The sequence below is a fragment of the Hipposideros armiger genome, unplaced genomic scaffold, assembly GCF_001890085.2.
Source record: "Hipposideros armiger isolate ML-2016 unplaced genomic scaffold, ASM189008v1 scaffold_242, whole genome shotgun sequence".
Lineage (NCBI taxonomy): Eukaryota > Metazoa > Chordata > Mammalia > Chiroptera > Hipposideridae > Hipposideros > Hipposideros armiger.
Genome location: NW_017731592.1, coordinates 1,342,699 through 1,353,607, shown reverse-complemented (window position 1 = coordinate 1,353,607; position 10,909 = coordinate 1,342,699). Strand labels below are relative to the sequence as shown.

Below are 10,909 nucleotides of genomic sequence, written 5' to 3'. Positions count from 1 at the left end.
CAGCTCCCTTGACGACAGCCCCAGGGCACACACGCACATGTGCAGAGGGTACAGGAGTCCTGCCCAGTGGGCTCCTCTGCCCATCAGTATTCGTTCACACCATCACATACATACGATGGTCCCAGTAAGAGACCAAGACAGGCGCACGCCGGCTACTGGGTCTGCTCTGAGGCAGCTGGAGGTGGATTTTGAATCCAAGGCTGGGCACAGAGCCCTCAGTCTGTCACCGTGGCAGAACTCCCAGCTTGGGGTCCTTTCACCCTGTTCCCGCTCCATCCGCTGCAAGGGAGACACCAGGCACACGGAGGTTTATTTCAAAAAAATAATTTATCGAAGGCCATTTGCTTCTGTGTTTTTGGCAGGCTTCCAGCTTCAGGAGCACAGGGCCGAAACTCCTAGCACCAAGACACTGGGACAACCATCCGAAGGAAGGCGGGGGAGGCCTGAGGAAACGGGGACCAGAGGCCCAAGACCTTTCTTGGTGTAGGGAAGCAGGGAGGTTTGGGACAACCCTGCACCCAGGTCCAGCCAAACCCCTGGAGCCAGAACCAAGTGCCAAGGCCCAGAAGCCAAGCAGAGCCTTAACACTCAGGCCATTAGAATGTGGGGCATGACTCTCAGGGTAAGGGGAGGGCCGTGAGACTGGGGAGGAACACTGGGTTAGGAACCTGAGGCCAGAGCCAGAAGCCTCAACTAGGGACCCCAGGACCAAGGAGACCTCTCCAAAGCAGAGCTGGAGATCTGGGACAGCACCCTGAAGCCAGGGCCTGGGGCTGCCAAGGTCAAGCACCAATGGACTGCAGCTGAGCCAGGAGGCACAGGGCTGCTGGCTGTCTTGCCCACACAACCTCGTGCCCCTGCTCAAGTCTGCATCCCAGAGAAGGGGAAGGAACTGGACCCCAGTGGCAGGGGGTCATGGCTGAAGACAGAATCGCTGGAGGAGCAGGTGCTGCTGGCATCCCCATTGGCCAGGGAGTAGGGTCCAAAGGTCAGGCGGAGGTCAAGGTACTGCGAGGGAACAGTGCAGGTTAGCCCTGATAGTCAGCTCAGATGAGGGCCCAGAAAGGAATGGGCAGAAGGAGGTCACAGGACTGGAGGGGAGCAGTACCTCCTCAGAGATGGCCAGCAGGGCCTTGTCCAGTGCCTCCACCAGCTGCTTGAAAGTGGGCCTCTGAGAGGGTGCCGCGTGCCAGCACTCTCGCATCAGCCCATACCTGGGAGAGATGGGGCAGAGTCAGAAGGCGCCTCATGCCTGGCTGAGGGGAGGACCTCATGCCCTGGGTGGGATCTGCTGGGGGGTAGTGGGGTCATTCAGTGAATGGGCACAGAAGCCAGGCCAGGGCCTCCCTGCTGGGCCAAGGAGGCAGTCAGAGGCCACAGTGAAAGTTGGTGCTGACCACGCCCCAGGGCCAGGCCCTGAGGCCAAGGTCAGGGCAGAGGATTAGGACTGGAGAGTGGGGGAGAGTGGGGCGAGGGCTCACAGCTCTGGAGGGCAGTTTGGGGGCCGGTCCATCCGATGGCCCTCCCGCAGCAGTGAGAACAGCTCCTCCACAGGAATGCCAGGGTACGGGGAACCCCCAAGGGTGAAGATCTCCCACAGCAGGATCCCAAATGACCACCTGGAGGCAGGACCAGGACTCAGCAGGGCACAGCTTCGCTCCCTACTCCTGGGCCTGGGATGGGAGACCCCGCAGGCATGGTCTGCCACCCGAGGTGGGGACTAGGACTTCTTTGGAAGTCTGGTTCCTCAGGTCCCAGGGCTGTATGACCTTGGGCAAGTGCTTTGCCCTTTCTATGGGGTATGACAATGGTCCTGGCAGACACTCTGGACCCCCGCCTTCCAGGACTCACACGTCACTCTGGTGTGTGTAGACTCGGTCAAACAAGGCCTCAGGTGCCATCCACTTGACAGGCAGGCGGCCCTGGAAGAGACAGGAGGGGGCATTAGTGCCAGTCCCACAGGTCCTCCCCGCTCCCAGCTCTGCCCTGCCTCCCTCACATTGCTGGTTTTCTTGTAGTAGTCAATATGGTGGACGCCACGGGCCAGCCCAAAGTCAGCGATCTTCATCACATTTTCCTCTGTCACCAGCACGTTGCGGGCAGCTAGGTCCCGGTGGATGCACTGGGGGCAGGGAAGGAGACTTAGGCTTCTTAGGACACAGCACCTCACAGGAACCCTGGTGGGTCAGGATCATCACCCATTTCACAGATGAGGAAGTCGGGATTCAGGGAGGGGACACCTGAGCAGTCTAACTTCAGGGCCCGCACGTTCTCTCTTGTGTTGCCTCTTCCCCTGCCCTACCTCTGGGTTAGGACATATGTGAGGATGGAATGGGGACATGCAGTCAGCTATGTACACATGGGGGGTGGTACAGAAGGACTTAGGGTAATGAAAAAGGGGAGGGAGAAAATGGGGACTTTTGATGTCAGAGGCATAAAGGTGTGAAGATGGAGCAGTTGGAGTGGCCCAGAGTGCTGCCCATTGCCCGAACCTTCTGAGACTCCAGGTAATGCATGCCTCGGGCCACCTGGTAGGCGCAGGAGACCAGGGCAGGGAAGGAGAGTGGCCCCTCACTGCTCCGCAGCCCGTCGGGGCTGAGGTCAGGGCCTGGGGGGCGTCGGGCCCGCAGGAACTCCCGCAGGTTTCCCTTGGCAGCACACTCCACAATCACGTACAGGGGCCCTGCAGAGGCGAGGCCAGAAGGCGGGGGTCAGGGAGGCTGCTGAGGCTGTGCTCTGCGCCCCAGCTGCCCCCTCTCTGGGCCCGCCACGTCCCACCTTCCTGGGTGCAGACACCCAGCAGATTGATAATGTTCTTATGCCTGCCAATCAGCTTCATCACCTCCATTTCAGAGACCAGATCTGCCAAGTCCTTGTCGGAGGCATTGTCTGCAAGGAGGACAGCCAGGGTGACTACACAAGGGAGGCCATAGGTAGGGGACAGGACACTGAGTGCTGGACTAGGAGTCAGGAAGATCTGGGCCTGAGTCCCTGCTAGGCTGTGTGGCCTCGAAAAAGTCACCTATCCTCTCTAAACCAGGATCCTCTTGTATGAAATGGGCTAATGGATCACATTCTATCTCTCACAGCAGTTGCAAGGATGCAAGAAGATCAAGGATCTAAAAAAGGTAGGCCTGCCAGTGGGGGGAACAGGAAACAGGAGAGGGGAAAGAGGAAGGAAGCTTCGTCTGCAGGGCTTGGCGTTAGTCCCTGAATGGGGTGAGAGCTCCTGGGGGCGGAAAGCAGGCTGGCGCCCTGAGGTCTGTCTGACCAGGATCTGGCGTCCATCTGGCCTGGGAATTCAGGGAGCTGCCAGTGGGGCGCAGCTAGGGGAGGCCTGGAAGAAGGCAGCGGAGCAGGGGCTGGGCCCCTGGGGCTGACCTGTGGCCCTGGGCCAATGACATACCCTCACCGCCAGACCTCACAATGCACATTTCTCAATCCCTGCCTCCTTGAAAGTGCCAGGTGGCCCCAGCTGTGCAGAGAGGAGGGCGGGGAGTGGAGGGAGCAGAACATCGGTGGGTTTGGACTGCTCTTGTAGAGGGGGCTGGGGGACAGCAGTGAGAGGCCCTGATGGTAGGTCCCAGGTGTGTCTGGAGCACCTTGGGGCTCCTGTTTGGGGGTTGGGACTGAGTTTAAGCAGAAGGGCTATTCTTCTAGAGTGGTGGACATAGCAGGACAGACTTGGGACGGGCCCAGGGGAGACTGAGTGCGATTCGGGGGGAATCGTGGGGAATGAGGTGGAGGCCTGCAAGGCTGATGAGGTTACTTGAGGCCAAGGCTGACGGGGGGGTTATCAAACCCCAGATACCCCAAATCCTCGTAGTCTCCATCATCTCCATGGGTAAGATTTAATGCCCCAGGCACTTTCCATGAACCTCAGGACTGGGAGGTAGGGACACGTGAGGAAACAGGCTCAGAAGTAACTTGCCAAGTAGCACAGTTGGGTCCCAGGCCCAAGGGTGGGAACCTTCAGCCTCTCCTGGCTCCCAGTGCTCACCTGGTAGCACCATGAGCCTCTTCTGTTAGTACCAAGGCCACAGTACCTCCCCAAGGCCACCACACTCACCCTTGAGCATCTTGACAGCCACGGTGCTGACTTGGTCAGGCTGGGCTGGGTTCATGCCCAAAGCCTCTGCACGCACAACCTGCCCAAAGCAGCCCTCGCCCAGGGGCTTCCCAAGCACCAGCCTGAAAATGGAGAAAGCTGAGGCCTCAGCCATCTGGGTATCATCACTGTCTGCCACCCACACCCTCACTCTGCACAATGTACCTGTCCCGGGGGAACTCCCACAGCGGGTCCAGAGGGAGGTCTAGACTCACGAGGCCAGCGAGCAAGGGGGGCCCGCTAGAGGAGAGCCGGACACCCCGTACCAGGGATGAACTGGACTTAGCTGAGGAGCCCGACTCCAGGGAGAACTGCAAAGTGGGAGACTTGGTTGGTGGGAAGGCAGGCTGAGAGCCTCATTATGGGACATAGGAGTGGGGATGGCATGATACCTGTCGGGCCAGAGGAAAGCGGGACAACTTCTGCACCGTGGCAGGCTGCCGGGGGTGCCGGCTGTGGAGCACCTGCCCCCGATACAGGCCAGCCAACAGCAGGAGCACCACCAAAGCCAGAGAGCCCGATGAGTACAGGATTATGTCCGTGTATTTGGCCTCGGGCGCTGCTGCTGTCCATGCGAGGTCCTCCTCTGTCCAAAGACAGACACACACAGACATGTAACTGACCGGTCATTGGTCAGATGCCCAGCCCTATGCCCTTGAACTACGGCCCTCACAGCTCCCAATACATACAAAGGCACACACCAAGAAAGCTGCAATTATACCTAATCTGCACACCCCTGGGTTACACTGACAGTCACCTGTGGACATGCAAAGGGATCTGCTACATGCAGAATCAAACACACAAATCCACACACCATGTCCCAAGCTCAGATCCCATAGGCCAAGGGAGAACGTCCACCCAGCAGCAGGTCACAGCCCACTTCCAGATCAAATCGGGATCCTGCAGCCCCTTCTAGCCCTGTCAGGTGCTCACCTGGCAGCACTGTGAGCCAGGCTGACTGGTAGGAGAGGCCGATGGAGTTGCCTGCCAGGCAGGTGTACTCGCCCGCATCCTCGGCTGACACGTTCCTAAGGTATAGAACCTCCACTTCTGAGCTATTGATGTCTGTTGTCTGGGGATGGGAGAAACACTTAGGGGTCACACCGTGGCTAGCCAGGGAGCTGGGGACTACCCTCTAACCCCCATGGGGAGAAGGGTAGGGCTCAGGAGCCACAGGGGCTGGACCTTCAGGACTTGCACATAGGGGAAGCCGTCGGCACCGAAGCTGCTGCCGTTGATGACAATGTGCTTCAGCCACTGGATGTGGGGCTGGGCGTCGCTGTATACCTTGCACAGCAGCTCCACGTCGCTGCCCGCCACCGCTGTGGTATTGGCTGGGAGCCCCGCCTGCAGGATGGGCCGGTGCGGGGACCGCTCTGGGGGCCGGGCTGGCCGTCAACCCTGACCAGCGGCACCCACAGAAGCACCCTGGTCACCTGCCTCTAGCCTTCCCCCCAGCTCAAGGGAGGGACCTTCCCGATAAGCAGCTGAGATGGACAACTTCTCAGCCTAGCATTCAAAACCCTTCATGGCCTGACTCGCCACTTAAATGCCACACCCCAGGCATACACTTCTCCACACATGCATTGTATTCTTTATACCTAAGGTCTTTACTCAGCCCATGCCCTCTGCCTCGATGTCTTTCCCACTTTTCCTCTCGGCCGACCCCTGCTCCTCCAGGCCCACATTCCCCACTGTGCTTCCCTCAGACCCTCCAGGACACTGAGCAGCTTGAGTAAGTCATCTAAGACTGAGTTCATGTTGCCGGACAGACTGGGCCCTACTTGAGGGCAGGGTCTGGGCTTCCACCCACATGCTGCCTCGCCTGCCCGTCCGCTCACCCAGCACATCCAGCAGATAGCTGTAGCGGATGCTGCCCACTGAGTTCTCTATGAGGCAGGTGTACGTGCCACGGTCCGAGGGCACCACGCTTTCCATCACCAGACTCCAGTGCTGATGGCGCAACTGGGAGAAGGAGAAGTGTCCAAGAGGGGCCATAGACTCCTGCCCATGGGGTGGGGGGGACGCGGGGGGGGGCAGTGAGACCAAGGTAAGGAACTTTGGGAAAAAGGAGAAGGCTCCAAGAGTTTTAGCTCGGCCTTTTCCTAGCTATGCCACCTTGAGCCAGCCTTTGCCCTCTCTGAGTCTCAGCATCCTCACTGCAGTCTGGACTGACTCTGTAGGATCTCATCATTGAGAATGAGCTGCTGGAACTTACTGATACTGGTCAGTGATCCTTCCCCCTTTACAAATGGAGTCACTTAGGCTGAGAGGCTGTCACTTGCCAGACAGTGGCAGAGTGGGAATTTGAACCAGAGCTGTACAAGTCCAGTCTAATGTCCCTTCTGGGGCCACACAGTGGCCTTCTTCACTAGAGAAGAAACTAGGGGGTTGACTTATAGGTATGAGGGGGCCAATGGGAGTGAAAGTGGAGGAGCAAATGGCCTTGGGACCTGGAAACTCACCCGAACGCCTCCAATGCGATGCTCTCCGTGGAAGTCCAGTCCATCCTTGAGCCAGCGGATGGTGGGAGAGGGGTTGCCTGCAGCTGGACAGCGGAACTTGACGGTGTTCCCAGCAGGCACTGCATGTAGCTTCTTCTCCATGCGTTGGGGGTGTGTCCAGTAGGGTGCTGGAGGGGAGGGGAAGGGAAGGGAGAACTTAGTGCCCCAGGATGACCACCTGCTTCCACACAGGTCTCTTCTCAGGGACCAGCTGGGAGACAGGGAAATGAGCCCTTGAAGACTTATACTGACCGTGCTGTGGGTAAACGTGCCTATTCGAAGGGCCATTGTGGGCCTTGGGGTCCCCATCACCATTGCTGGAGGTCAAGGAGTCTATGTCAGGGACAGAAGGAGGTGTCGAGGTCTAGGATCTAGGACAGGTAAGGTCTCTCCCCAGGTACCCCTTAGCCCCTACCAGACCCCCTTACCATCCACAACCAAGGTGACATTATGCAAGACAAGCATGGAGCTTCGTGCTAGGCAGAGGTAGCGGCCAGCATCCTCAGGTATGAAGCTGGCAATCTCCAAGCGGCCCCTCCAGCCTCGCACCCGGCCAGTAGCTGCCAGGCGACTGCCCTCCTTATACCAGTGGCCACCACGCTCAGCCCTCCCACAGCATAACTGCACAGGCTGCCCAAGGGCCACGGTCAGCTCCTGCTCTTGCTGCTCTGGGCTGGGGGCCAGGCAGGGCTCTGTGGGCCAAGGGCAGAGGTCAGTGAACCCCACAGCCATGGCTGAGGCAGCCCCCCACATACAGAGAACATGCAGCACACGCAGAGCATAAGCACCTCGGACACACACACAACCACAAGCAACAGATGCTACGCACCGGGCAAAGGCCACACCTGGAGCACAACACACCCATGGTGCATAGCACATATGCTGGACTGGACAGGCCATGTCCACACACACACGGCACATGCTATAGGTGCCACTTACAGGGCACATGCCACACTCGGGGGCACATCACTCTCACAGTGCATACACCATACGTGCTGCCTGGGCCTCCCAAGCTACACACACAGTACTCAGAACACACACGCACACACACAGCCAAGGGGCTCACCACCAGCTCTGCAGCCCAGATCAGGGCCCTGGGCCCTGCAAGACCAGTCCTCTCACGTGGACACAGAGATAGGTGGATGCTTGCTGGGAGCCAGACACTGAGTCTCTGGTTGGGCCCTGCCCTGCTGCCACCTCCTCAGGGCCTGGGCCTGGATCCTCTCCAGCTTTGCTCAGCCAGCAGTCCCCTCCTGGTGCACACGCTTCCCATCCCTGCCACCCTCTCCCACCTTAGAGGTCATACCCAGCTCCATTTCCTCAGAGGCCTCAAAGGACAAAGCTGGAGCCCAGGATGCCCTCAGCAGGACCCCTAACAGGGCCAACAGCAGCTGCATCTCCTTCCTGCTGCTCATGGGGCCCAGGCTGGTCTTCCCACCAACGGCCTTCCCGAAACAGGGAGAGGAGCTCCTGCTTCGTGTGCACCTTGGCTGGCGCTGTTCCCCTATTTTGTGAATAAGGAAACTGAGACAGGAAATGTCCAGCCGTTTATCCGAGTTCTCCCCTCCCCCGGCAAGTGGCAAGCGGCAAGCGGCAAGCGGCAAGTGGCAAGCGGCAGGGCAGACTAAAAGCAGGTCTGCTCTTGCAGAGCCCAAGGCGGCTCACAGGGGGTTGTTGCAAGGGGGGCAAGGTGGGGCTTCCTGCTCTCGGAGGGTCCTGCTGAGACCCTGGCACAAGTTCACAGAAAGGGCAGTTTGGGGATTCTTTCCTTGGAGGCAAGCAGAGAATGGAGACATATCTTCTGCTCGCTCTCAGTACACATAATTTATTTTTTTGCTGAATAAATGAATTTATTGCTGAAGAGCAGGGGGAAAAAATCTGAAATATAATACAAGGCTAAACTTCAGCATCTGGATGTTATCTGATCTGACCCCCACTCCTTATTAGCATTGCTGACATTTCCATGACCAGTTTTGGATACATGCAGTGACAGGGTGCTCACTACAAACAAGGCAGCCCATCCCATGGCCAGCAGAAGTGCCTCCTCATTTGGCACCAGAATAGCATCCTGGGGATACCTCTGATTTGTGTGCCTCCACAACTTCATGTGAGGCAACACTGGCTCTTGTAAAGAATGTAGACTCTGCTGTCTGACAAGACCAAGTTCAAATCCTGACTCTTACAGACTTGCAAGTCCCTGGCCCTGTCAGGGCCGCTGTCCTCACAAGACTGCTTTGAGGATAAAAGAATATATGCAGGGTCTGGCTACATAGAATGTTGAAATGTTCTCCTGCCCCTTCCCCTCCCCATCACTGTCACCCTGAGTCTGCCCTCGGCGAGCCACCTCTAGTTCTGGCACTGTTCCTGTTAGGTGTGTTGTACACACCCACCCTATCTGGTTACCATCTTCCAAACGCCACCAAGGATGTCTCCATCCCCTAAAAGGAACACTCAAACCCAAGCATCAGCTGAGGCAGGGGAAGAGGGTAACCAGCGTAGTCTGAGGGGCCTACTGGCTAGTACCTGGGGCTGGGTAAGTCAGGTGGCACTCGTGTCTCTGGATCTACCTTGCCCAGGATGCCCACTGCACCCTCGCCTCAGCCGCTCCCCCCCGCCCCCCAGTTCAGCTCTGGCTCTGAGGCAGGGGACACTTCGCTTGTCTTGATCAAAGCCATTATTTCCCCCTTCACACTGCTTCTTCCTTGGGCTACGCCTGTAGCTGGAGCATCATCTCTGTCCATCCTCTTTCGACACCCCTTCCCAGCTTCTAGTCCATTCTGCCTCCTCAATTCCTCTCCAGTACAACCCACATCCCCTTCCTGGACCCAGGGTAGGCCATGGTCATCTCTAACTCGGGCCTTTTCAAACATCTCCCTGTGCTCTCCAGCCTCAACTCAGCAGCAGGGCTTTAAAAATTACAAGCTGGATATGTCACGGCATTCCCCGCCAGCTTACAGACCCTTAATGGCTGTCTGTGTCCAGCAGAATTCAGTCCACACTGTTTGTCCAGCATCCTAGGCCTCCTCCCTTCCTGCCGGGGCCAATCTTTGGGCGGGCAGTCAGCCCCTTCAGGACTGAAGATACTGGCTTTCAAAATTGGGCATGTCTTCTCACCTGCTCATACCTCTCTGCTCCCATTTCTCCTCCCCACCTGGCTCAGATGCCACTGTCTCAGCACCCACCCCTACTTTCCGTGGCCCCTCCTCTGTAAAAATCCTTCCACCCTCCCATCTGCAGGGAGGGCAGCTCTCTGGGTCCACAGCTCCGGTTGGGAGCGGGGTGAGGAGGTCTGGGGATTTTATTCCCACCCCCAAGCTACCCTGACCTCAGCTACTGGGCGCCCTTAGTTGGGTCACGGAGACATGGGACCGAAGGGCCTGACTCTAGCACCAGGCAGTCTTGGGTTCGCCTTCAGCGCACAAGCGCTGGGGGACCCTGGATAAATGAGAGCACCTCTGGGAGCTTCATCGTTCTCATCTCCACTCGGGGCTCGTAGTCGGTCCAGCAGCTGAGGGACCGGCGCGCTCTTCCTCCTCCACCCCTACCCGGCCACCCTGAGGAGAGGTGAGAGTCGGCGGGTTCCCAGCCGGCCCGCCCCCGCCAGGGTGGGCAATGAGTAACCAGCTCCGCGGCCAGGGTGCTCTTTGGACGGAGCGGGACAAAAGGCCCTGTGTGCGTTGCGGGTTACTGATTTACCGTCCCCTCCACCCCCTTGCCGAGCGGACGCCCAGGTCCCCAGTGCTGGGAGGGGGCAGCTCCCGCAGCCCCGCCGCCGCTCGCCCCCTGGCGGCTGTGAGCGCGGGATGGGCCCACACCGGGTCCCGGCTCACCTCGAGCCTCCGCGGGCCCGCTCCCGTCACAGGGTCCCGGCTCACCTGGGTCCTCCGCGGCCCCGCTCCTAGCTCCCGCCAGCCCCGACCCCCGAACCCGGCGGGGACCGCAGACTCAGCCCAGACGCTCCTCCGCCCCTGGCTGGAGAGCCAGGAATGCACCCACGAAAGCGGCGTGGCCGCGGGCGGCCCGGCGCCCCGCCCACTTCGGCCCCGCCCCTCCTGGACCAGCTCTATCCTGACAGCGGTGTGGCTGCGGGTGGCACACAGTCCCACCCACCTGGAAACTAGTTCCCGAACCTAAAAGCGTGGAGCGGCCGACTAGGCTAGCCCAATCCCGCGGCCCAGCCCCAGTCTGCTACACACCCGCTCAGACTCCGCCTTTTTCGCCCCACCCAGGCCAGGCTTCGAAGTTCTAGTCCATGCTCTATCTCCTTCTTGTCACCCCTAGAGAACAAGACCCAGCA

At 59.0% G+C, this 10,909-nt stretch overlaps 1 protein-coding gene across 8 annotated transcripts; it reads right to left on the bottom strand.

Annotated features, from left to right (window-relative positions):
• Positions 1-314: 314 nt before the first annotated feature.
• On the bottom strand, positions 315-10,614 carry FGFR4 (fibroblast growth factor receptor 4). Of its 8 annotated transcripts, XM_019655671.1 has the most exons (20): positions 10,488-10,614; positions 10,066-10,166; positions 9,572-9,686; positions 7,919-8,116; positions 7,041-7,304; positions 6,865-6,945; positions 6,574-6,740; positions 5,950-6,073; positions 5,294-5,484; positions 5,042-5,180; positions 4,501-4,694; positions 4,274-4,419; positions 4,070-4,191; positions 2,779-2,889; positions 2,493-2,683; positions 2,000-2,122; positions 1,852-1,922; positions 1,482-1,619; positions 1,109-1,214; positions 315-1,008 (listed from the first exon to the last, which is right to left on the bottom strand). In XM_019655671.1, the coding sequence occupies exons 4-20, from the start codon at positions 8,025-8,027 to the stop codon at positions 862-864; spliced, it is 2,424 nt and encodes an 807-aa protein (XP_019511216.1). In that variant the 5' UTR covers positions 8,028-8,116; positions 9,572-9,686; positions 10,066-10,166; positions 10,488-10,614; the 3' UTR covers positions 315-861. The 8 variants fall into 8 exon arrangements, with proteins under 8 accessions (XP_019511216.1, XP_019511215.1, XP_019511217.1 ...); XM_019655670.1 differs by lacking the exon at positions 9,572-9,686; XM_019655672.1 differs by lacking the exons at positions 9,572-9,686; positions 10,066-10,166 and having other exon boundaries at positions 10,443-10,614.
• Positions 10,615-10,909: the final 295 nt, after the last annotated feature.

What these genes read in the sequence shown, in the direction of transcription:
- FGFR4 (XM_019655668.1), bottom strand. Translation starts at nt 7,560, where the DNA reads ATGTGCCCTGTAAGTGGCACCTATAGCATGTGCCGTGTGTGTGTGGAC. An exon ending in CTATCTGCTGGATGTGCTGG is followed by an intron (nt 5,485 to 5,949) that starts GTGAGCGGACGG and finishes CCCGGCCCCCAG; the next exon opens with AGCGGTCCCCGCACCGGCCC. An exon ending in TGGGAGTTCCCCCGGGACAG is followed by an intron (nt 4,192 to 4,273) that starts GTACATTGTGCA and finishes CTCCATTTTCAG; the next exon opens with GCTGGTGCTTGGGAAGCCCC.